This window comes from Schistocerca cancellata, chromosome 8 (assembly GCF_023864275.1).
Source record: "Schistocerca cancellata isolate TAMUIC-IGC-003103 chromosome 8, iqSchCanc2.1, whole genome shotgun sequence".
Lineage (NCBI taxonomy): Eukaryota > Metazoa > Arthropoda > Insecta > Orthoptera > Acrididae > Schistocerca > Schistocerca cancellata.
This window is the reverse complement of record NC_064633.1, coordinates 364,105,578-364,133,412: the sequence shown is the minus strand read 5'-3', so window position 1 is coordinate 364,133,412 and position 27,835 is coordinate 364,105,578. Positions and strand designations below refer to the sequence as shown.

Sequence of the window (27,835 nt, the reverse complement as noted above, 5' to 3'; positions counted from 1 at the left end):
TGACAAAATGTAGATCAATCATGAAAACTATAACTTTCATTGCAGCCCCAGCAATATATCATTTCCTCACAAAGAAAAGTCCATCTTTGAATCTTACTCTGAATTAATAAGTTCAAAATAAAGCCCTACTCACTTCCTCTTCCCAAGTACCAAAAATTTCTATAAACAATGGCATTTTTGATAATTGCTACACTCCAAAAGAAAGGTTGTATGAATCTAAACTCAGATAATGTGTAAAACAGTTACCTGTAACAAGTAATTAAAACTGCAAAGAGGTCGTGTACAGGCAGGTCTGGCAATGATCTCTCTTGTGTGACCAAAAAGTGCTATGTAAGTTCATGCGTTAAAAGGCATTAAACAAAGAGGAAATGTGAAACCAAATGCCAATTTACATCACAGACACCAAGGACTACATTATCAACTTGTTAATGAATTCAAATGATGTAGTATGACCATTCTCCAAAACACTTGTTTATCATGCTGTGACATTTCTGTTCATATGACACATATTGGCATAACAATGATGCAACTGCTGAACCAATGGATAGAAGAGTGTTGTACACAGTGATGAGTGGATATTTGGTCACACAATGTAATAACACCATAGGGTGACCACCAATGTGTCTATGTGGATACAGTCTACAATAAGTATCATCTACAGTGTTGGCACAATACCGGAGCACTGCAACAAGTGTGGACCTATCTGCGTCTACAGTTCAACACCACTGGCTGTAAGTGGTTCTAGCGACTGTTATGCCATTTCATTGACACCATTGTTGGGAACAATAAAAGCCTCAGATAAATTGCAAACGGTATTAAAGACAATCACGTGATAGGTGAAATACAAAATATGATGTTTCAGGATGAGTCCCACTTCAGCTTGTTCTATAGTTTCGGCTGAATCTGAGTAAGAAATTACCATGTTGGCTGCAAAATGGGAATCTAGTCATATGCTCCTGAGACAACCTAGCTGAGACAAACAAAATGTGATGATCTGGCTTGCCACAAGATGTGTGATCTCGACCTTTACAAATTGGGGAAAATCTGAACAGCAAGCAGTAAATCTGACATGATTTAGAGCCCAAGGCCCTGTGCTTTCATCCAGCAATTTCATGTAATTTTTTGATATGACAATGTCCAGTCACATTTAGTGAGTAATGTCTTAGCAACTTTTCCAAAGAACAATGGATACCACAGCTCCCTGCCTTACAAGATCACCTGACATGTCACCCATCAAGCATGTCTGAAGTGTGGCTGGTCAGCAGAGTGTCTGTCGTGTTACTCTATACAAGGGGTATCTGTGGAATTTTAGATGAGGAAATAGTGTGTGTGTAAAGGACGAGGAAGACAGTGTACACCAGAGAAATCTAGTTCACTCACTATTGTGGTAGGCTTCCCTTCAGTAATTGTCTGAAGACTAAGCTGCATGTGCAGGTAAGTTTATTAGTGTATCTACGTAGGTAATCCCAAAAGTAAGGTCTCCTATTTTTTATAAGTACAAAGACCTATTTATTTCTACAATGTTTTACATCAGTTTACAGCTCGAACATTTAGCTATTTTTCGACATAATCACAATTTCTGTTGATGCATTTTTGTAGATGCTATGTCAGTTTTCGTATGCCCATGTCATACCAGCTCGCTCAGAAATTGACAGTCTCCCACTCCTTTGTTCATCGTGAATTTTGGTCTGACCAGCTGCAAACTCTCTACACCACTTACAAACATTTTTGACATCCATGCACGACTCACCATACACTTCCGTCAATTGGCGATGGATTTCAATCGGTGCAGTGCCCTTTGCATTCAAAAACCGAATAACTGCGTGCAAGTTGCACTTGGTGGTAACATCCAACGGGAGCTCCATTCTCAACCGCTGCCAAGCAAAGTACAAGCGCCTCAGTGTGGTGTGCGCATGATCACACACAGTGTGTGAAGCACTCTTCATAACAGTGTGACCAACTGCCACAGAAACAGAGTTCTGTACTTATAAAAAAATAGGAGACCTTACTTTTGGGATGACTCTCATATAATTATTGCAGTACATTCAGTAGCACTGATTTGCTTTAGTTACCAATTGCTGAGAAGCCCACTGTCTGTAGTTTGGAGGTAAAGTAGTGGACAGAACACAGGCAGCCAAGGCATCTGCCAACTGAAGTGGTGAAGACATCTCATTAGGGCTGTTAGGAAGCTTTTCATTAACTGCGTCTGTAAACAATGAACACATGTTTTCTAAAATTTTGTTACTTTACAGTGTAAAAAAACTATTATTTGAGAGTGTAGTATCCCTTTAGAACATTTTATTACCTAGATCGCAAATTTTGTTACACAGATGTAATAAAACTTGTGATCTTGGCAATAAAGTGTTCTGAAAGGATAATATACACTCAAATACACTGACAAAGTCAGGTATTCATAAAACTATTATTACTTGTGTAATAGTTATGTTGCAGAACTCTACAATAGATGTATGTAATGGTTGTAGAGTTATATTTATAGAACATGTACAAATTTTCAAAATATTGTTCAGTGGCATTTTCCTCGCATATTTTCTTTCTTATAATGTGAAAGCCAGTTGGTTAAGTATCGGTATTTTCCTTTGTACATAAATGACAAAATCTAATCATTCACTCACTCAGTTATTCATCACGCATCGCATCCAACATCACATAATCAGGAAGAACCAGTACAATTTTTATTACCACAGACAGACGGAGCTACGATAAGTTGCTGTCAAAAATCACACTGAAGACTACTACCATTAACCACAGGTATCTTATATTAGTATAAAAAAAACTAATAACTAGTTAACAACATTTTAAAAAGGTAGCAAATAAACATCAATTGATTTTTTTAGCTCTACAAGCAGATGTTTTCCCGAAACTCACATCTGTTACCCCAAAACATCTTGTATTTCCATTATAATAGTATCTCTTTAATGATATCATAGAGGTCCTGAAAAATGTTTTGGAAAGAAAACTAACATAAGAAGACTTTGTATTTTGCAAAACAGATGGAACCCAGTCCCTTAATTAGTGTTTTCTTATAGCTGTTACTTTACAATATAAGAATTGAAGTATATCTACAATTAATTTTGTTTCCCACAACATATTCCAGATTTTCAATGCGTAATTCAAACATGTATCTTATTTTTAAGACAAGTGTGTAACAAAACACATTTCAGTAAACTTGGCCCCTGCGCAGAACATCATTTTCATTTTCAACACTGGTTGAGTCCACCTCTCTGTTCTGAATGGGTAGTGGCCACAGTTTGCCGTTACTGAATGAGCTGTGCATTTCATGTGTTACGAACTAAACATTGTCTGCCCGCTTTGACGCAACCAGTACCCGACTCACTATACCATGGAAATGAAGCATGAGCAAGCCAGCTACTCTGCAAACTTTCCAAACGATTTTACAGAAATTATTTAAAAAGTGTTGAATTTCTTGCAACTCACAGCTTTATTTGTCAGCTTTGTGATGAACTGCTTATCATTTGATTTATGATCTTAGTTACTGTGATATTTTGACATTAAGTAAGCTACTGCAAGAAATTTGAATAGTCTAAACGAAAATTAGGGGTTGCTATGAGTCTACGTTTGATCCCTGTTCGGTCATACACCATTGTGTATGAAATTTAGTTAGCATACAGAATTTTCTTTAAACTTGAGGTGAGACTTATATCTATCTCCTATCTGGAGGAAACGGATTGTATTTAGTGCACTCACTTCTGCTTCCACACACGAACAGTAGAGCGGAAGTCAAATATTCATAAACATCCCTCCCATCTCATGAATGGTTAAAGATAAATAAGTTTTTGGTAAATGATAGCATGTAAAGCTGAGAGTATTTTGTGGTATAGCCAACATGAGAAACTTTATCTACCACAATATACAAGTAACTACAGATTATTACAATCAAATAATGTAGTTATTTTAAGGGCCAACAGTAGGTTTTGAAACAAGAATTACTGTGGGTTTACAACAACATAAATGACGAAATTACATGACCTGATTTGTCCTCAATTGTTTGTTTGATAATAGATTGTTCCAGGATTCTGTCATAGTTGAAACTGCATTAGAATATTAGTGAGCTGAAATTGTGTAAGCCCCACTGTGTTTTGGGAAAAGAAGCTTATTTTAACATGGCACAAAGACAAAGAAAAAAAAAGGTTCGTAAGTCATGCAAAAATAAATTGCTCCTTCTGTTGCAATTTCAGCACAATCATATAACCCATCATGTTTTTAACAATAAACTGATGACCTATTGAATTATTGGTTGCACTGGCATTATCTGTTAACACAATCATTTGCAGACTCAATATCTATAGCTTACAAGTTGAGCTTGTAAGTAACCTTCAGCTGTTTAACTACTACCATGTGGAGATAGGCCCAGCAGAATCACCATCAACGCTGTCCCCTCCATTATCACATCATCTGTGTACTTTAATCCCACTAAATACCTCAACAAAAATCACTTCACACCTCTGACACAGTCGCAGTTGGGTCTTAGCACCTGAAGATGACAGGAGTCATATGTGTGAGAGATGTATTTGTTGTCTATGACTGATGAAAGACATAGTTTGATAACTGAAATAACATCTAACTGTCTTTTTCATTGTGCCTGTCTCCCACGCAATGTTTCTTCTATGCAGTGAGTAGCAATTTATCTTTTTCATACTGTTTTTAACTGACTTCTAAAATTTGAAAAATCGTGTCTTGTGGGAAAATTGTTAGACTAACTCACATAAATCAGCAGGATTTTTGACTTTTATTCAAGAAACCAACAGAAAATCAATGTACAATGGGCACTTGAAATTGAAAACAATTTAAAAAATGACACTTTGAATTTCCAGATTTACTTTACTATTCTTCATAACCAAAGTATTACTACACACACAATTAGTATCACTGACTTAAATCCTGTGCATGAAACTCTGCTGCCTGGAATTATAGCAGTTTTGTATTAAGATCTCCAATCCCTCAACTTTCTCAAAAAAATTTCACACAAACCAAAAGAAATATTCTGTGAACATTTTGTGCAAACAGTTTCTGACAGCTAAGAGATTGTCAAAAATGTTTTTCACGAACTTCTAAAAACTCTAGAGAAAGATTTCATATTGCCAGCAGATCATTCTCATATACTCAACTCACAACACCTCGGCCTTGCTTTTTCTTTGCTCATTGCAGTAGCTCAAAATGTTTCATGCAACTACTGATGAATTAAAGCTGTGTTTTTGCATTTATTGAATTTCATAACTAATAGGTTTTGTTATTAACACTACCATTTGGATACACAGTTTTGCAACAACAGACAATAATATCATTCATACATTTAAACTTTCGTTTGACTGATGTAGCATAAATTCAGAAAGTTTAGTATTCTTCAAACTTTTCTACATACTATGAATTTTTGGAAAAGACGATCTGCGTAAAACATTGTAGTAGAAAAGTTCTGGTAGACTACAAATACTTTAGGAATAAAGGAGACCACTCACCAAAAAAGCAGAAGCATGTGTCACTGACAAGTGTGTGTGCACCACTGCCCCCCCTCCCCCCCCCACACACACTTTAGGAGCATAGGTGTGTGTGTGTGTGTGTGTGTGTGTGTGTGGTGTGTGTGTGTGTGTGTGAGTGCGCGTGTACGTGTGTGCGCACGCGCGCGCGCATGCTTGAGAAAGGATTACTCCAAGAGCTAGCAAGTGACTGATTTGCTTCACTCCTAAAGTATTTAATACTCCTAATCTGGTATGCCGGCCTTGTGAGTTTGAAAGCATGGCAGAAGGCATGGACCTCCAAGTCCATCAGATAGCACTGCTCTCATATGCAGTACTGTTGCCACTGCTGCACTGCTTACACAGACCACACTCATCCTGCTGGCCTATCAATGATCCCGGCTGCTGGTAACTGATCTCACTTTACATCACCATTTTCACTATGCCATAGAATTTCAATCTTGGTTTACTTAGTGGATTTGTTACTCCTCCATACTATATCCATTGCCTGTCTTTCTCTTGTTATTGTCCACCTGTTTGTCTATTCTTTGGCAGCTCACTGCTGGTCCCTCAGACAGCTGGCCAGTCTCCAGGTTCTCGAGTCATCCCCAGTCTGTTCGATTCTCGTCACTATAACTGGCAATGAGGTACAACATTAGCAGTGTCCCATGGATGCAAAAGTTCATGCAACTTGTGAAACAGCAAGAGCAATAGCTGCTCCTGCAGCAGCAATTGCAACAAAAGTTTCAAAAGCAGTTTCAACAACAGATTGAATTGCTCTGTGTCAGGAAATTCAGTTTCTTTGGATTGCTTGCAGGTTCAGGGTTCCCAAGTCATTCTGGGTGTGGTCACTTCCCAGGTGCAGAGCCACCCACCTGTGTTTCCACCTTTGAATGATGTCAAAGAGGGTTGGGACACACATTTCCAGTGACTGAAACAAAACTTTGCCATTTTTCAGGTTTCAGGTGATGCACTCCAATGGCCACTCTTCCTTTTTTGGGTTTCCCCAGAGCATTTTCCTAACCAAAGAAGTTGGCTCCTCTCTCAAATCTGATTGTAATCACATTCAAGGAGATGTGTTCAGTGCTATGAAATTATTATTCACAACAATTTCATGTGGCTGCATTGTGCCTCGAGTTCCATCAATACTACAAACAACCTGGTAGTAGTAACCCCCCTTCAGGATGATAAGATCTGAAAGGATTGAGTCACTATTGTGAATTCAAATCTACCCGTTCATAAAATTTCCTATGCAAATCTGAGATGTAGTGCTTCAATAGTCTCTGGATCTGGAGGTACACACTGAAACCCTCAAATTAAACATCCCTACCTTGGACGATATTTTGAAAATCGTGCACTCTTTCAAATCACACAGGCAGTCCAGCTGCCACCTTGATGTTGGAGAATTCTCATAAGTCTTTTTCCTGATAGCAGTGTTGTGATTCATCTATTTCACAAGTGTCATTTGCTTCTGAACTGCCTGTCATGTCCTGTTGGCATAAGCACCAGAGTCTCCCGTCATGTCCTGACTGCTCCACAGTACACCCATGTAAAGACTATCCAGATTGCTTGACACACTGCACACATTGTGAGAAAGGTGGACATCTCCAGACGCAGTCAGATACTGCTTCCTACATCAACATGCATCAAGGGGCAGTGCATGATCACAAGCAATTTCTTCTCAGGGTGATCCTTCCATCGCTACGTTGTTAATCAACTTCACGACTGAAAACCAGAATGTCCAATTGACAAAGGAGCTACTGCTTCCTTGATTAAACTCCAAACATATGCCTGCCTTGGTTCCCCTGACTTTGCCCACCCTCATGTGTATTGATCACTTATGGTGTCATTTCAATTCCCTCTTGGGGTCAATTCACAATTAACACCGTAGACAAAAAGTTTGTACGATGATAACTCTGCTTGTTGTCAATGGTCACTCAGATGGCAACATTTTCAGTCTGGATGCCTTCTTGCTGTTTGGATTCTCCATCACTGATGAGGATCTTCTTGTACCAGACCTGATTCCCTTCCAGGAGCTCAACGGCCTCTGTACTCCTTTGTGCCTCTCTTCGAAGCTGGCTTGGGATCCACCACAGATTTCCAGGCTCATATATCCTTACGTCCAGATCCAGTGCCCCGTTTCTGTCAGGTGTGTCCTATTCCTGCCTCCTTATGGGTAACCGTTAAACAAGAAATCAACTGTGTTTACAAAGCTGGGGAAACTGAACCTGTTAAATCCTTGAACATCGCCCTGGTGATGCCCAAGAAATCCAATTGCTCCATTCAACAATGTGGAGATTTTAAATCAACAATCAATGCCTAGGCTCAAGTAGCAACCTATCCCATACCACATACAGAGGACCTCCTCATGAAACTCGTTGGAACTGAATATTTTTCTAAGATAGACCTTGCTGACATGTAAGGGGTGTTCAAAAAGTCTCTCCACAGTACAGAATGATTGATTGCTTGCCTGGGTTACTTCCCTTCAAGTGGAGTCTCCCAACATTCCACTGTTTTGTTTATCTCAGCCAGCATCAGTAGTATTGTTGGTGTATGTTGTTACGTGTTGACGTGAACGCTTAAGTTTAGTTCCATTGTCTTGTTTTTGTCACTGTTAAAATGCTAACCATTGAAGAACGCGTGGTTTTAGTCAAACAAGTGTTCAAAGCTGGTGATAAATACACAGTTTCAGTTCGTCAAACATTTAATTCAGTTTTCCCGGAGACAACACTCCCACATTGTGATACTGTGCAAGATTTGACTAACAAATTTCGAAGGACGGGTTCAGCGACAGATATACCGAGAAGTGGTCGTCCTAGCATTTTCGTCTGAGGATAAACTACTCAATATTTCCAATAAAATGTCCATGAGTCTGAACAAGTCAGTAAGAAAACTCGCCCAGGAAATCGATGTTAGTGTTGGAATGGCACACACAGCTGTAAGGAAAAAATTAGAACTTTTCCCTAACAAAGTGACAGTCACGCAAAAACTGAAAAATACTGATCATGGCAAGAGACTGCATTATTGTCAATGGTTCAAAAATTTCGTTCAACAAAATGGAAGGGATATTCTTAATGAAACATTTTTCACTGATGAGGCGTGGTTTCATTTATCCGGGTACATGAACTCGCAAAATTCTCGTATGTGGAATACTGCAAATCCATTGTGTCTTCATGAGGAACCACTTCATTCTGTGAAAATAGGAGTTTGGATTGCAATTTCTAGACGTCGGATTGTGGGTCCCATATTTTTCAATGAAACAATAAATGCACAACAATACTGTAGTGATATTCTGCACTCATTCATAGAACTTGTGTTAAGTGAAATACTGAATGGTTATTTTCAACAAGATGGTGCACCCACACATACAGCTCGCGTTTCAATGTCACTGCTTACTGATGTTTTTGGTGATCGCATAATTTCACAGGGACTTTGGCATCCATGATTGCCTGATCTAACACCATCTGACTTTTTCTTCTGGAGTGCAGTGAAAGCAACTGTCTATAAAAACTGTCCAAAATACATCAATGAACTGAAAACTGCAATATCCTCGTTCACTGCTTCTGTTACAGAAGAAATGTTACAGCTTGTGTTTGGAAACATGATTACACGAATTGAATTGTGTATTCAACAACAGGGGGGGGGGGGGGGGGGGGGCACTTTCAACATTTAATGTGAAAATTTGTAAGTAAAAATGAATATTCAACAAATTAATAACTTGTATTTCACTGTGGCATGTGGCACGTGCAGCTAACAATCATATGGCACTGCGGAGAGACTTTTTGAACACCCCGTATTTGCTAATTCCACTAGATGAGGAATCACAATGTTATATGGTCATGAACACTTCTTTTAGCTTGTAAAAATACAAGCACTTGCAATTTGGGATCTTTTCCACTCTGGCAACCTTTCAAAGGTACCTGGAACAGTTAACTATGTCCATTCCTGCTTGTATCAACTGTCTTGATGATGTAATTGTCACAGGTGCTTAGCCTCAGAACCACTTGCACAAGTTTTGTACCCTTTTTACTGTGTTGTGTGATGCACGGCTCAAGTGTCACTTGCACAAATGCAGTTTTTTTTCATGAGCAAGTGAAATACCTCAGAAACTTGCTTTGGCTCTTTACGCTGCCCCCAAAACTTACAGGAGCTACAGGCCATTTTGGGAAAGGTGAATTATTATTCTAAGTTCCTCCCATAAGTGCCCCACATTAAGCATCTGCTCAACCAGTTGTGAAAGAAAAGCATTCAGCTCAGGTGGACCGCTGTCTGTGGAAACCCTTTCACACAGCTAAAGTGCATGCTGGACTTGGAGCCCTGCCTTACACCCTTATCTCCATAATGACCTCTGGTTTTGGCTGCTGATGCTTCTCCCTATGCCCCTGGTGCAGTGCTGGCACACAGAGCAGTGACAATTTTGAGCAACAGATTGCCTATACATCAAAGAGGCTGACACCCCTCAAAATGTATACTCTAAATTGAATAAGAAGATGTAGTGATTGCCTTTGCCATTAAGAAGTTACATGTCTAACTATTCAGGAACAAGTTTACTCTCATTATGGACCACAAACCATTGGTAGCACCTGTTGGATCACACTCTCAGCTTGCAGAGAGGACAGGACAACAGCTCCAGTGTTGGGTGCTTTTTCTCAGCTCCTACAATTATTGCATTACATGCAAACTCAAGACACAACACAAAAATGTTGATGCCTTCTCTCATCTCCCGTTAGGGCCCAACCCAGCTTTTGACTGTAAGGAAATCTTCTATTTCTACACTGATGTGGAATAACAGCATACCTTGGACGGATTTCCCATTACAGCTGCTCAGATTGCTACAGACATGCGCCACGACCCTGTCCTATGGTGTGTCATGCACTATGTGCTCCATGAGTGGCCCACTTATTTTTCGAAGTCTGCCAGTCCAGAATGCAGACTTGGACCTGTCTAACCTGTGTCTTGAGGTTCTGCGACTCCTTCATTGTGGGTATTAGAGTATAATGTGGATGAAAGTCGTTGCAAGGTGACATGCCTACTGGCTGGGACCGAACAAGGATGTGGAGGCAACAGTGCACAGCTGTTCTGCTTGTGCCCAGAACCAGGTTGTTCCTTACCAGACCTTCACCCTCTTGGCCCATGCCATGTCCCCCTGCAACCACATTCATCTGGACTTTGCTAGCCCCTTTCTAGGCTCTATGTGGCTCACTGTTATGGATGCTTATTCTAATTACCATACATGGTCAGCATGGCACTCACTACCACTGACACCATCCTCAATGCACTCTTCCAGATTCTGGCCATTGAAGGATTTTCCCAAACCATCGTGTCAGACAGTGAGCATCAATTCATGCAGAGAGATTCTGAACAGTTCTACACGTCCAAAGGCATCAAGCACCTGTTTAGTGCACCATTTCATCTGTCCTCCAACAGACTGTACGAAGTTTAAGCAACAAATGTTACAGGAAGTAGGTACTTCCACCACAATCACCACTGCTGTGCTCACCACGTTTCTGAGCACACACAGGTCTACCTGTAGCCCAGCAAAGCTCCTTCATGGATGGTAGATGCATACTCTCCTCCATCTCCTGGCCCCACAGCCCCAGGAGGTCTGATCTGGCACACCAGATGCTACCTGCCGGGATCAGCAGTATAGACACGCTCGTGCTTGGCGAAACCCACGTGGATGCTCGCTACAATGGTTACCACCCGTAGGCAACACCTTATGTCAGTTGACACTACAAGAGGCTTGTGGCACCATCATACCAATCAACTCTGTCCATGCTTATCAACCGCACCACCATCAGTGGCTCAGTTTGACCTGAAATGCCAACCTTTGTCGATCCCCCACATGCATGGGTGGAACTTGCACTTCAGGGAACCTGTGGTGGCTCCCATAGAGGCATGAATGCAGGTGGCATCCTAACTGCAACCTCTGTTTCCATGGCTATTGTCTCCCCTACCATGATGCCCCAGTACGTTGTCAGACGCTCTGGGTACTTCCCTACAGCTAGTGGGGCTTTACTGTCGAGACGGCTCATGTGCTGCCAGATCATATCCACAAGCATAGTCTCGGCTGCTTCTGGCCCTGTGTACCCAATTCAGGGGAAGGAATCTGACACCCCAGTCCAGCGAGTTTGAAAGTTTGCCTGAAAGCATGGGCTTCAATGATGGCCAATAGATGGCACTGTTCTAACCTGCAAGTGCTCATGTCACCGCTACAGTGTTGGTGACAGAAACACACCCATCCTGCCAGCCTATCAATGACTGCAGCTACCCATTAAAGCCAGCAGACCAGTTGCTCCATAAGTCCACTGTGATTCCATTGTGCTGCTATACTGATCTTGCTATACATCATTGTTTTGCTTCCGGATTAACTGCATCTTAGGTTTTCGATCTAGTTTATTCATTGGGCTTGTTATTCCAACGCGTCCTCTTTACTGTATGTCTTTCTCTTGATGTTGTCCACCTCTTTGTTTACTCTCTGGTGGCTTGCTGCTGATGCCATTGGCCAGTCTCTGCAGGTTCTCAAAAGATTCCTGGTCTGTTCGATTCTGATCACTACACCTTAAGTACGAGGTGCATTCAAGTTCTAAGGCCTCCGATTTTTTTTCTCCGGACTGGAAAGAGATAGAAACATGCACATTGTTTAAAATGAGGCCGCGTTCATTGTCAATACGTCCCAGAGATGGCAGCAGCGTACGGCAGATGGAATTTTACTGCCAGCTGCGAGAATGAGAACTGTTTTAAATACTTAAAATGGCGACGTTTTCCTTACTTGAACAGCATGCAATCATTCGTTTTCTGAATTTACGTGGTGTGAAACCAATTGAAATTCATCGACAGTTGAAGGAGACATGTGGTGATGGAGTTATGGATGTGTCGAAAGTGCATTCGTGGGTGCGACAGTTTAATGAAGGCAGAACATCGTGTGACAACAAACCGAAAGAACCTCGGGCTCGCACAAGCCGGTCTGACGACGTGATCGAGAAAGTGGAGAGAATTGTTTTGGGGGATCGCCGAATGACTGTTGAACAGATCGCCTCCAGAGTTGGCATTTCTGTGGGTTCTGTGCACACAATCCTGCATGACGACCTGAAAATGCGAATAGTGTCATCCAGGTGGGTGCGACGAATGCTGACGGATGACCACACGGCTGCCCATGTGACATGTTGCCAAGCAATGTTGACGCGCAACGACAGCATGAATGGGACTTTCTTTTTGTCGGTTGTGACAATGGATGAGACGTGGATGCCATTTTTCAATCCAGAAACAAAGTGGCAGTCAGCTCAATGGAAGCACACAGATTCACCGCCACCAAAAAAATTTCGGGTAACCGCCAGTGCTGAAAAAATGATGGTGTCCATGTTCTGGGACAGCGAGGGCATAATCCTTACCCATTGCGTTCCAAAGGGCACTACGGTAACAGGTGCATCCTACGAAAATGTTTTGAAGAACAAATTCCTTCCTGCACTGCAACAAAAACGTCAGGGAAGGGCTGCGCGTGTGCTGTTTCACCAAGACAACGCACCCGCACATCGAGCTAACGTTACGCAACAGTTTCTTCGTGATAACAACTTTGAAGTGATTCCTCATGCTCCCTACTCACCTGACCTGGCTCCTAGTGACTTTTGGCTTTTTCCAACAATGAAAGACACTCTCCGTGGCCGTACATTCAACAGCCATGCTGCTATTGCCTCAGTGATTTTACAGTGGTCAAAACAGACTCCTAAAGAAGCCTTCGCCACTGCCATGGAATCATGGCATCAGCGTTGTGAAAAATGTGTATGTCTGCAGGGCGATTACGTCAAGAAGTAACGCCAGTTTCATCGATTTCGGGTGGGTAGTTAATTAGAAAAAAAATCGGAGGCCTTAGAACTTGAATGCACCTCATATTTAAACCAGTAAAATATTGGTGAGATTAGTTACACAAAACTAATATGGAGGCTTAGAACACCCAAAATTGTTGCAGTTACACAAAATTGTTGCAAAGTTGTTGTAGAGGAACAGTAAACAGTTTATTCATATCAAGTCATGTATCTAAACTGCTACCAAGATAACCATACTACAACAGGAGCCTAATACAGTGTATAGTATTATAGTGCCTTTATTGAAACAAAAATATCAAGCACTTAGAAACACTTCAAAAGTTCATATGAGATGTATATAGTCTGCTGGGAATAAGCTAATTTTTCTTCAAATACCACGATTTACACTGCTGGCCATTAAAATGGAAAGATCAATAAGGAAAGCAAATGACTAATTTTTTCTTATTCTGCATACACAGTACAGTAGGAAGAACATATGATTAAATTTAAGTATAATTTGAGGGCATACTGGGTGCAAAAGTAAGTACTTATGGTAGCAAAAACACTTCATAATGACTCAAACTGAACTTTTATGACAGATATGAATATGTTGTTCCACACTACTTCAATTAAAAGCCAGAGCTCACAATCGTAGCTGCTGGTGAGAGGTGGCAAGCCAGCTTCTTGGCAACTCATCACTCCATGTTTTCAGTGGGTGAGAGACCCATAGACTTCACCAGCCACAGCAATAGTTAAGTACTTTCTGTATTGAGGTAGGTCAGGACAGCATGGGCAACTTGAGTACTTTCATTGTCAAGATTGAGTATAAACTTATAAGCAGATCCTTTCACTGATGATTAACCACATTTAGAGACAACAAAAGTCACTGGTACGGATGTTCGCCAATCAAACTATCATCTCTGGAGGAGACTTTATTCAACCAACGACCAATTAGGAAAATTACAATTTTGTATGTGATTGACATGACAGGATCTCCAGCAAAACATTACTAAATGTGTTCTCAAATAAATACTTAGAACAAATTGTTTGGAAGCCCACTCATGATTGAAATATATTGGATTACTAACAACAAACATATCTGACCTCTTTTAGTATGTCCACACAGTAACTCGTACCAGTGACCATGAGGCAGTTGCAGCAACAATGATTACCAAAGTACAAAGGGTAACTACAAAGTAGAAGGAGCTATATGGTTAGCAAATTAGATAAACAGGCAGTAGTGTCATATCTTAATAGGGAATTCAAAACATTTAGCTCTGGAGAGGAGCAAATAGAAGAAGTCTATCAAGTTAAGAACAAAAAGTTGACCATGCACTTGAAGGACATGTTCTTAGCAGAACAGTTCATAATGGGTGACGCAGTTCATGGTATAAATCAATGTAAATAATCCTCTCAACAAACAGAGACTACTACATGTTGTTGTTGTTGTGGTCTTCAGTCCTGAGACTGGTTTGATGCAGCTCTCCATGCTACTCTATCCTGTGCAAACTTCTTCATCTCCCAGTACCTACTGCAACCTACATCCTTCTGAATCTGCTTAGTGTATTCATCTCTTGGTCTCCCCCTACGATTTTTACCCCCCACGCTGCCCTCCAATACTAAATTGGTGATCCCTTGATGCCTCAGGACATGTCCTACCAACCGATCCCTTCTTCTGGTCAAGTTGTGCCACAAACTTCTCTTCTCCCCAATCCTATTCAATACTTCCTCATTAGTTATGTGATCTACCCATCTAATCTTCAGCATTCTTCCGTAGCACCACATTTTGAAAGCTTCTATTCTCTTCTTGTCCAAACTATTTACCGTCCATGTTTCACTTCCATACAATGCTACACTCCATACAAATACTTTCAGAAATGACTTCCTGACACTTAAATCTATACTCGATGTTAACAAATTTCTCTTCTTCAGAAACGCTTTCTTTGCCATTGCCAGTCTACATTTTATATCCTCCCTACTTCGACCATCATTTGTTATTTTGCTCCCCAAATAGCAAAACTCCTTTACTACTTTAAGTGTCTCGTTTCCTAATCTAATACCCTCAACATCACCCGACTTCATTCGACTACATTCCATTATCCTCGTTTTGCTTTTGTTGATGTTCATCTTATATCCTCCCTTCAAGACACCATCCATTTCATTCAACTGCTCTTCCAAGTCCTTTGCTGTCTCTGACAGAATTACAATGTCATCGGCGAACCTCAAAGTTTTTATTTCTTCTCCATGGATTTTAATACCTACTCCAAATTTTTCTTTTGTTTCCTTTACTGCTTGCTCAATATACAGATTGAATAACATCGGGGAGAGGCTACAACCCTGTCTCACTCCCTTCCCAACCACTGCTTCCCTTTCATGTCCCTCGACTCTTATAACTGCCATTTGGTTTCTGTACAAATTGTAAATAGCCTTTTGCTCCCTGTATTTTACCCCTGCCACCTTTAGAATTTGAAAGAGAGTATTCCAGTCAACATTGTCAAAAGCTTTCTCTAAGTCCACAAATGCTAGAAACGTAGGTTTTCCTTTCCTTAATCTTTCTTCTAAGATAAGTCGCAAGGTCAGTATTGCCTCACGTGTTCCAGTATTTCTACGGAATCCAAACTGATCTTCCCCGACGTTGGCTTCTACTAGTTTTTCCATTCGTCTGTAAAGAATTCGTGTTAGTATTTTGCAGCTGTGGCTTATTAAACTGATTGTTCGGTAATTTTCACATCTGTCAACACCTGCTTTCTTTGGGATTGGAATTATTATATTCTTCTTGAAGTCTGAGGGTATTTCGCCTGTTTCATACATCTTGCTCACCAGATGGTAGAGTTTTGTCAGGACTGGCTCTCCCAAGGCCGTCAGTAGTTCCAAGGGAATGTTGTCTACTCCGGGGGCCTTGTTTCGACTCAGGTCTTTCAGTGCTCTGTCAAACTCTTCATGCAGTATCGTGTCTCCCATTTCATCTTCATCTACATCCTCTTCCATTTCCATAATATTGTCCTCAAGTACATCGCCCTTGTATAGACCCTCTATATACTCCTTCCACCTTTCTGCTTTCCCTTCTTTGCTTAGAACTGGGTTTCCATCTGAGCTCTTGATGTTCATACAAGTGGTTCTCTTATCTCCAAAGGTCTCTTTAATTTTCCTGTAGGCAGTATCGATCTTACCCCTAGTGAGATAAGCGTCTACATCCTTACATTTGTCCTCTAGCCATCCCTGCTTAGCCATTTTGCACTTCCTGTCGATCTCATTTTTGAGACTTTTGTATTCCTTTTTGCCTGCTTCATTTGCTGCATTTTTATATTTTCTCCTTTCATCAATTAAATTCAATATTTCTTCTGTTACCCAAGGATTTCTACTAGCCCTCGTCTTTTTACCTACTTGATCCTCTGCTGCTTTCACTACTTCATCCCTCAAAGCTACCCATTCTTCTTCTACTGTATTTCTTTCCCCCATTCCTGTCAATTGTTCCCTTATTCTCTCCCTGAAACTCTGTAAAACCTCTGGTTCTTTCAGTTTATCCAGGTCCCATCTCCTTAAATTCCCACCTTTTTGCAGTTTCTTCAGTTTTAATCTACAGGTCATAACCAATAGATTGTGGTCAGAGTCCACATCTGCCCCTGGAAATGTCTTACAATTTAAAACCTGGTTCCTAAATCTCTGTCTTACCATTATATAATCTATCTGATACTTTTTAGTATCTCCAGGGTTCTTCCATGTATACAACCTTCTATCATGATTCTTAAACCAAGTGTTAGCTATGATTAAGTTGTGCTCTGTGCAAAATTCTACCAGGCGGCTTCCTCTTTCATTTCTTAGCCCCAATCCATATCCACCTACTATGTTTCCTTCTCTCCCTTTTCCTACCCTCGAATTCCAGTCACCCATGACCATTAAATTTTCGTCTCCCTTCACTATCTGAATAATTTCTTTTATTTCATCATACATTTCTTCAATTTCTTCGTCATCTGCAGAGCTAGTTGGCATATAAACTTGTACTACTGTAGTTGGTGTGGGCTTCGTATCTATCTTGGCCACAATAATGCGTTCACTATGCTGTTTGTAGTAGCTTACCCGCATTCCTATTTTCCTATTCATTATTAAACCTACTCCTGCATTACCCCTATTTGATTTTGTATTTATAATCCTGTATTCACCTGACCAAAAGTCTTGTTCCTTCTGCCACCGAACTTCACTAATTCCCACTATATCTAACTTTAACCTATCCATTTGCCTTTTTAAATTTTCTAACCTACCTGCCCGATTAAGGGATCTGACATTCCACGCTCCGATCCGTAGAACGCCAGTTTTCTTTCTGCTGATAACGACATCCTCTTGAGTAGTCCCCGCCCGGAGATCCGAATGGGGGACTATTTTACCTCCGGAATATTTTACCTAAGAGGACGCCATCATCATTTAATCATACAGTAAAGCTGCATGCCCTCGGGAAAAATTATGGCTGTAGTTTCCCCTTGCTTTCAGCCGTTCGCAGTACCAGCACAGCAAGGCCGTTTTGGTTATTGTTACAAGGCCAGATCAGTCAATCATCCAGACTGTTGCCCTTGCAACTACTGAAAAGGCTGCTGCCCCTCTTCAGGAACCACACGTTTGTCTGGCCTCTCAACAGATACCCCTCCGTTGTGGTTGTACCTACAGTATGGCTATCTGTATCGCTGAGGCACGCAAGCCTCCCCACCAACGGCAAGGTCCATGGTTCATGGGGGGGGGGACTACTACATAATAAGTATAAAACAAAGCATTGGGCAATAGATAGGGATATGCTGCATGAACCTTTTTTGGCTATCAAGAGGGCAATGTGTAAACCCTAAAATGACTACAGTTGCAGAAAATTGTCAAAATATCTCTCACAAAACCCAAAGAAACTCTGGTTACATTGTTAAAGGCTGATAGTGGTATCAAAGTTAATGTCCAACACTCATGGATGAGGTAGGGACTGAAATTAAGGGCAGCAAAGTGAAAGCAGCAATGCTGAACTCCATTCTGAAAAGTTCCTTTACAAATCAAGATTTAGGAGCAGGGGCATTTTAACTGTCACAAAAGAGCAAAGATGAGTGATATAGGTATTAGTGGCAGTGGTGTTGAGAAAGAAATCGATAAAATTGAACAAAGCTTTAGCATCCAAAGGAATCCATATCAGACACTGCACCATATTATCAGTTGAGTTAGCCGCTCTATTAACTATAACCTACTGCAGATACCTTGAACAAAAAACTACACTCAGTGGATAAAGGAAAGCAGTCGTGCTTGGGTAGCCCTGATGGTAGAGCTCTTGCCCATGAAAGGCAAAGGTTCCAACTTTAAGTCGCGATCTAGCACATAGTTTTAAGCCACCAGGAAGTTCCATATCAGTGCAGATTCCACTGCAGAATGGAAATTTCATTCTGAAAACATCCCCCAGCCTGTGGCTAAGACATGTCTCCACAATATTCTTTCTTCCAGGAGAGCTAGTACTGCAAGGTCTGCAGGAGAGCTTCTGTGAAGTTTGGAAGGTAGAAGATGAGGTACTGGCAGAATTAAAGCTGTGAAGATGGGTTGTGAGTCATGCTTGGGTAGTTCTGATGGTAGAGCACTTGCCCGCAATAAGCAAGGGTCCCGAGTTCCAAGTCTTGGTCTGGCACACAGTTTTAATCTGCCAGGAAGTTCCACATCAGTGCACACTCCGCTGCAGAGTGGAAATTTCATTCTGGAACCTCTGTTTTTTACAAATGATGCTATTATTTATAATGAGTTACTGTTCAAAAGACCTGCACAAATATCCACTCAGATCTTGATAAGATTTCAAAGTAGTGCAAAATTTTGCTACTTGCTTTAAATGTTCAAGAATGTAAAGTTGTGCACTTCACTTCAAACTTATTATTAGCTAAAACAGGTGGCAGACTCTGGTTCATTAATACAATACTATGGAAATGCAATCAATAAAGCAGATTGCTTACAAATCACTTGTGCAAACTATTCTAGAATATTGCTGAAGTGTGTGGAACCCATACCAAAAAGGACTAACTGGGGATATTTGATGTTTACAGAGAAGGGCAGCATGAATGGCCACAGGTTTGTATGACCTAGGGTGAGTGCCATGAAGATGGTGGAAGAACTGATCTGGCAGAAAGTTGAAGATAGATGCAAACTACCGTGAGAAAGGCTACTTCCGAAGTTCCAAGAACCAGCTTTAAATTATGAATCTAGGAATATACAACAACTCCCTACATATTGCTCCCCTATGGAACACGAGGATAAGATTAATTACACACGAATACGTGCCTGGTGATGGTGTGTTATCTTGTATGGCTGAGAAAAAAATATGTCTGTTATTTTGGCACTAACCACATAGGGCCATTGAACCGTTGCAGGGCTGTGTACAGCCATCCTGAAGCAAGGCACACGTGGGGATAGCGGTAGTGGTGGGGGTTGTGGGCAGGCACTGTAGGGGAAATGCCAAGTGCTGGAGGGGAAGAGCTGTACTAAACCAAAGCCTATGCTCACTTTTTTTTGTAAATATTGAATGGGATCCCACATTGCCCACACCTGTTGACCATTCAAAAGGATCTGTCACCTCTGCTTTGGTTAGTACCTAAAAAGAATACTGCTGAAAATGCAGCAATTTATTTTCGCCTCGCCTGTTAACAATTTCTAAGTTTCATAGAAGCACATGAGTGGCGAATTTTGTGTAAAACCTACGAATTTCTCTTGTTGTCATTTTAAAATTTGCTTCTTTTGCCGAAACACAGTGGTTGGTTGGTTTGGGGAAGGAGACCAGACAGCGTGGTCATCGGTCTCATCGGATTAGGGAAGGATGGGGAAGGAAGGCGGCCGTGCCCTTTCAGAGGAACCATCCCGGCATTTGCCTGGAGTGATTTAGGGAAATCACGGAAAACCTAAATCAGTATGGCCGGACGCGGGATTGAACCGCCGTCCTTCCGAATGCGAGTCCAGTGTCTAACCACTGCGCCACCTCGCTCTGTGAAACACAGTGGAGTCTACACAGAATCACCTCAGTAACATATTGTGCATATGCAACTACACAGAATCACCTCAGTAACATATTGTGCATATGCAATTACAAGAGAATTCTGAAACAGTTGTTTATTAAGTTAGGAACTGAGAAAAAGAAAGGTCAGTATTTTATGAAGAAGCACATCCTTGGTACAAAATAAACATGTAATGTCTACACTTACATTGTTCTAAAACCTGTATTATTTATCATTTGACCAGTTATCAATGGCCTAGAAAAATTATATTCTTTCATTGAAAAAGTCTGTAGATTGTGGAATAATGAGGTAGATAATGAAGTTTTGTACAGCAGTCAAATGGCAAAATACTCTCCTCTTTGCATGCTATCATATGCCAAAAATCCCATTTCATATCTCAGACTGTTTATACAATAAAGTGCATATTTCACTCTGACACAGCATGATCACAAAACATATTATGTAATATGCACCACATGCAAAATCACAGACTCCCACTTCTCTTTGCAAACTTTTTCAAATTTTGAACAGTGTGTTACTTATCACAATAGCTAAGACCATTAACAAAATGTTGGGCTCATCACCATGAATCTGACATATAAAGCTATAAGTAATGTAAAAGTGAATTTGTTTACCAAACAGTTTCAGGAAAATCATTTGAGAAAGATTGACGCGTGTGCACCTTTATTCAGTCATCACTGACTGGCCACAAGGTGGCAAACACTGTCAGCTCCCCTTCTGCACAAACAAATGAACTTGCCCAGCACTTTGGATGAAAACTGTTCACTCCACATTGGCCACTGCAACCTGTGCAGACTCTACCAACATGAGCACCAACACTGAGGGACAATAAAATGCAGTCCCAGTAGGCCACAGTCCTGCTGCTGTCAAATTCTGACTTATGCTGGCAGAGGTTTCTCCTTCTTACATAAGGTATAACATGACATTCTCACAAACAAACAACATTCAATGTGTTTGCTGAATGAGAAACCCACTGCTTCTTTCCTTATATATAGAATGTAGATGGCATTACTCCTACCTACTTTGAGCAGTTCCACCAAAATGCTAACCATTTGCGTATCCAAGCATGCCAGTTTGATGTTTGTTACAAGTTATCTTCAAGCTGTTGCAATTTTAATGGCTTGCGATGTATCTACAAGTCCTCATACAATTTCATCTGGAGTGCCACAGGGAACAATACTGAGTTGCTTTCTTTATATTATTTATACATCAGATCCCCATAAGCACTTCCTACCCACACAGTCTATTGTATATACAGGGTAGTGCACAAAATATGTCACCATTTTGTTATTGAATAAACACTTTGCTGTCACAAACCCAAAGGAAAATATACTACCACAGAAAGAACTCTGTGAAGAATAGTTCTAACCCAGCACTTGTTCTACATGTCCACCATTCTGATTCCTAACTTCCTTCACATGAACACTGATGTTAGCAATATCCTTATGCCATGTCTTCCACAATTTCACTGGAAACTTGAAGAATAAGGTATCCAAATTCCATTAAATCATGTGGACATTTCAGGGAAATTGCTTCCTTCAGGTACACCCAAAGAAAGATGTTACATGGGTTGATGTCTGGACTATTGGGTGGACCAAAATTGTCCACGAATCTGAGTGAAGCAACTCACATGTCAATACACTCACGTAAGAAATCCAAGACAGTGCTTGCAGTGGATTTGCTCCATCTTGCATGAACGCATACTGAAGGACAACACAGTAGCAAGAAGCTGTGGAACAGATGTTATTGTGGGGCATGCTTAAATAATGCACATTGTTCACAGTTTCTTCAAGGAATAAAGGTCCAGTAACACTGGGACTGGATATTGTGGCCCACATTGTAATCCTCGGAGCATGAAAATGTCATTCATGAAGCACTTGTGGATTTTCAGTAGCCCAAAAGTGTATATTTTGTTTGTTAACTGCTATATCCAAATGAAAATGCTCCTCATCTGAAAACCAAACGTTCTTCAGAATTTGTTCCCAACCCCCACCGATCAGGCAAACAACAGTTTCTGCCATTTGTGTTTTGCAGTTAACTTCTGAGCAGATGTCATCTTGTACAGGTACATTCAGAAGTCCCTTTGAAGTATCTGTTGAACAGAGCACCTGGATATGCCCAGTTGCACTGCTGCCTTTCAGCACGATTTGCTGGGGCTTCTCTGTGGAACACCTCATACCATTTCAATATTCTCTGGTGAGCAAACAAGCTTTAGCCAAGGTTGCTTTACTTCCAATACTGATCCTTCCTGTACAAATTAATCACACAGCCTGTGAATGGTTCTCTTGTAAGGGGCCCACCATGTATTAAACTGTTGTCAAAACTGCCTCTGAGTCTCAACAGGACTTTTTGTTTCATGAAAAAGTAACAACTGCTGATTGTTGCTGCATTGTTACTCATCCACTGTAGGTCATGTTGTACAGACTAGGCTCGTAGCTATGTATCTCCAAATTTTTCTGCTATTGTAGTTGAGATAATCAATGAGATACCTAGTGTGCTTCATAAATTATGTACAAAACAAATGTTGATACATTCCGTATGCCACTCTATAGGTGATGTCTACATTAAACAGTCTATCAGTCAAGCTGAAGATCAAGCATAGCAAGATTTAAACACACCAATGAAGAGCATTAATACATAGCTTTCCAACAATGGGCTATCAATGTTAGCACAGAAATAATTAGATGAAACTTCATGGTAGATAAAAATATGTGCTGGATAGGGAATCAAAACTGTAACCTTGCCTTTCACAAACAATACCCTGACCAACTGAGATAACACAAACAACTCACAGTGCAGCCATGACAGCTTCAACTTGCCAGTAATACTTCCCTATTTTTAAGTTTCAAAACAGTGCATACTATGTACCAGAGTGAATATTTTATTTTGGAACAAAATCCATCACCATTTTACCAACATTTCTTTCTCCACAATTGCTAGCCCAACAAGGTATGCACATAAGTTTCATTGAAATGTGGAAAATGATAGGGGTATTTGAGTAGCTGAAGTCATGGGGATGGGCCATGGGTTTTACATGGACACCTTAACTGGAACAAATATTGCACATGATGGACAACGTCCTGGGTTCAATTTCTGGTTTATCACACAGTTATAACTTGCCAGGAAATTGGAAAACAGTGCATATGCAGAGTGAAAGATTCATTTATAGAAATAGTAATTTGTTCTACTTTCACAGCATTACACCTATGAATGATCTGTTAGTAAGAGGCATTAGTGAAGACTTTGAACAAGAGAAGATAGTCGCTATACTTCCCTTACAGATAGTCGACCATACTAAAATGTAGACTTTCATGACCAGAAATATCATGTCCATTATAATTATCTGGGCTGTTATGTTGTGATCGGTTGATGAATTCTGTGTTGATTCCCAACGTTTCGTCTCTGACTGCAGGAGACATGTTCAAGGGGGTCCGCAGCTCAATGGAAGGTCCAACACATCCACTGGCTCGCTACTGACTGCCGCTAAATTCCGTGTCCGCACGCTCCCACGCCGCGGTGTGACGTCACGTGTTTTGAAAACATCAGTGCAATTGGCCACTGTCCGTCGCCGTCGATTGCCGTAGCCATCACCCAGTAGTGGACGGGTGGTACACATCTTCTTTAACACTGGCATCCGTATAACGTTTAATTTCACACCCTACTCCTTTCGGTTGAAATTATTTGGGTGTTTAGCCTCCCTGTAGAGCCTTTCGTAATATCCGCTTGTGGCCGCTAGTACATGCGTCTCCTCGAAACGAATATTGTGGTTCCCTGGATGGAAAGCATGCTCCGCAACAGCTGATCATTCCGTTTCTCCTCTTCTACAATTTCCCTTATGCTCTTCCAAATGTTTAGAAACAGTTCTTTTAGTGGTACCCACATAAACATCACCACAGCTGCATGGGATCCTATACACTCCAACTTTTTCCAGTGGTTTGCGAGTGTCCTTGGCAGGCTTAAGGTATTCCTGTATCTTCCTGGTGGGCTTGTAAATTACGGTAATATTCCGCTTCGTCAAGATCCTCCCTATTCTTTCCGTTACATTTTTAACAAACGGCAGGAAAACCTTGGATTTAGCTGTAGCCTGTACGTCAGTATGATTTCTGTGTGGCTGCCTCAACGCACGTTTTATTTCGGCGGACGAATATCCATTCTTCATTAGTGCATTGTGGAGATGTTCCATCTCAGCGTCGAGCAACTCAGGTTCACAAATATTTCTAGCTCTGTCCGCTAACATCTTGATAACACCCCGCTTCTGTTGTGGGTGGTGGTTCGAATCCCGGTGCAAATAACGGTCCGTGTGCGTGGGTTTGCGGTATACTGAGTGGCCCAAACTACCATTTTTGTTTCTAAAAACAAGCACATTGAGGAAATGTAACTTGCCATCTACCTCCTCCTCCATTGTAAACTGAATTCTCGAGTTTATACTGTTCAGATGTTCGTGGAACCAGCTTAGTTCCTCCACAGCACAAACGTGACATCCACGTATCGGAACCATACACTTGGTTTTTTTTTCTGGCAGTACCTAAGGCCTGTTCTTCGAATTTCTCCATAAAGAATATAAAAATGCAGTAAATGAAGCAGGCAAAAAGGAATACAAACGTCTCAAAAATGAGATAGACAGGAAGTGCAAAATCGCTAAGCAGGGATGGCTAGAGGACAAATGTAAAGATGTAGAGGCTTATTTCACTAGGGGTAAGATAGATACTGCCTATAGGAAAATTAAAGAGACCTTTGGAGAAAAGAGAACCACTTGTATGAATATAAAGAGCTCATACGAAAACCCAGTTCTAAGCAAAGAAGGGAAAGCAGAAAGGTGGAAGGAGTATATAGAGGGTCTATACAAGGGCGATGTACTTGAGGACAATATTATGGCAATGGAAGAGGATGTAGAGGAAAATGAAATGAGAGATATGATACTGCGTGAAGAGTTTGACAGAGCACTGAAAGACCTGAGTCGAAACAAGGCCCCGGGAGTAGATAACATTCCATTAGAACTACTGACAGCCTTGGGAGAGCCAGTCCTGACAAAACTCTACCATCTGGTGAGCAAGATGTATGAGACAGGCAAAATACCCTCAGACTTCAAGAAGAATATAATAATTCGAATCCCAAAGAAAGCAGGTGTTGACAGATGTGAAAATTACCGAACTATCAGTTTAATAAGTCACGGCTGCAAAATACTAACACGAATTCTTTACAGACGAATGGAAAAACTAGTAGAAGCTGACATTGGGGAAGATCAGTTTGGATTCCATAGATATATTGGAACACGTGAGGCAATACTGACCCTACGACTTATCTTGGAAGCTAGATTAAGAAAAGGCAAACCTACGTTTCTAGCATTTGTAGACTTAGACAAAGCTTTTGACAATGTTGACTGGAATACTCTCTTTCAGATTCTGAAGGTGGCAGGGGTTAAATACAGGGAATGAAAGGCTATTTACAATTACTACAGAAACCAAATGGCAGTTATAAGAGTTGAGGGGCATGAAAGGGAAGCAGTGGTTGGGAAGGGAGTGAGACAGGGTTGTATCCTCTCCCCGATGTTATTCAATCTGTATATTGAGCAAGCAGTGAAGGAAACAAAAGAAAAGTTCGGAGTAGGTATTAAAATCCATGGAGAAGAAATAAAAACCTTGAGGTTCGCCGATGACATTGTAATTCTGTCAGAGATAGCAAAGAACTTGGATGAGCAGTTGAACGGAATGGATAGCGTCTTGAAAGGAGGATATAAGATGAACATCAATAAAAGCAAAACGAGGATAATGGAATGTAGTCGAATTAAGTCGGGAGATGCTGAGGGTACTAGATTACGAAATGAGACACTTAAAGTAGTAAAGGAGTTTTGCTATTTGGGGAGCAAAATAACTGATGATGGTCAAAGTAGAGAGGATATAAAATGTAGACTGGCAATGGCAAGGAAAGCGTTTCTGAAGAAGAGAAATTTGTTGACATCAAGTATAGATTTAAGTGTCAGGAAGTCATTTCTGAAAGTATTTGTATGGAGTGTAGCCATGTATGGAAGTGAAACATGGATGATAAATAGTTTGGACAAGAAGAGAATAGAAGCATTCAAAATGTGGTGCTACAGAAGAATGCTGAAGATTATATGGGTAGATCACATAACTAATGAGGAGATATTGAATAGGATTGGGGAGAAGAGAAGTTTGTGGCACAACTTGACTAGAAGAAGGGATCGATTGGTAGGAAATGTTCTGAGGCATCAAGGGATCACAAATTTAGCATTGGAGGGCAGTGTAGAGGGTAAAAATCGTAGAGGGAGACCAAGAGATGAATTCACCAAGCAGGTTCAGAAGGATGTAGGTTGCAGTAGGTACTGGGAGATGAAAAAGCTTGCACAAGATAGGGTAGCATGGAGAGCTGCATCTAACCACTCTCAGGACTGAACAACAATAACAACAACAATGCAACCACAGAAAGTAATGAGCCTGTGAGTCAATAGTTTTATTTCTATGTAAAACATCACTCCAAAAATCAGATGTGTTTTATTTAAATATGTTTTTATCTGCTGAATGACCTTTGATTTTACATAAAACTCTTAAGAGATTTTTATATAATTTGTTGGAAGTGGAAGAGAGGCTGAAATGTATTAATTCCCATGTACAACAGAGACTGAACAACTATGAAGTAGGGAAAGGGGTGAGAGGGGAGTTTTATATTCAACTTTAAGAACTGACAAAAGTCATAAATACAAATTTTATTTTAAACAAACATTCTATTTGCACCATAACTATTCAACAGTGCATCAAGTGGACACTAATGAAAAATTATTGAACAATTTTGAAACAAATCTTTCACTGACAATTTTTTAGATTGTGTATTAGACTTTGAGCCACCACTATGCAGCAGATCTGAAATGGTAGACAAAGTGACATAAACACATACATCATCCCAGCCAATAAAATAAAATTCACAAGCAATTTAGTCATTGAAATAATCTATGACTTTATTTGTCAAGTTCCAAGAAATGCTTTATACCATTCAGTCTAATAGCAGCAGTCATGTTAGGTTTCTATGTATCACCGTTTGCAAAACAGTGAGGTAGATACCATATACACAGGGTGTTCAGAAATTCCCATTACAAACTTCTAAGATTTGCAGAGGGGAGTGTGTACATAATATTTTGAATACAAACCCATGTCCGGAAATGTACCATTTCCATTCTACAATGGTTTCACTTTAGAAGTGATTGGGTCATCTGTCCTTCCACTCAAGCTAACTGGTCCTGCATATTCGATCTTCCTACAGAATGTACTGGATCCATTCTTGGAAGCTGTGCCACTGAAAGTCCATCAGGAAATGTGGTTTCGGCTTTATGGTGCACCATCTCACTTCTCATGTGTGGTTCGGAGACATCTCAACAGATGATATGGGGAAAGATGGAAAGGCCGAGATGGTCCAACTGTGTAGCCATTGCAGTCGCCAGATTTAACTCGTATGGACTACTTCTTGTGGTGAAATAATGAAAGTTTAATTTACAAGACTTCTGTAAAGTGAAAGGAAGATT

General features: G+C 40.7%; 1 protein-coding gene across 1 annotated transcript in view; it reads right to left on the bottom strand.

Moving 5' to 3' along the window:
• The window catches only part of LOC126095271 (probable E3 ubiquitin-protein ligase HERC1), an 814,023-nt gene that overhangs the window by 234,110 nt on the left and 552,078 nt on the right, over nt 1–27,835 (bottom strand). The window contains exon 49 of the mRNA XM_049910030.1: nt 2,073–2,206. Within this exon, the coding sequence (XP_049765987.1) occupies nt 2,073–2,206 (134 nt within the window). The remainder of the gene's footprint in view (nt 1–2,072; nt 2,207–27,835) is intronic.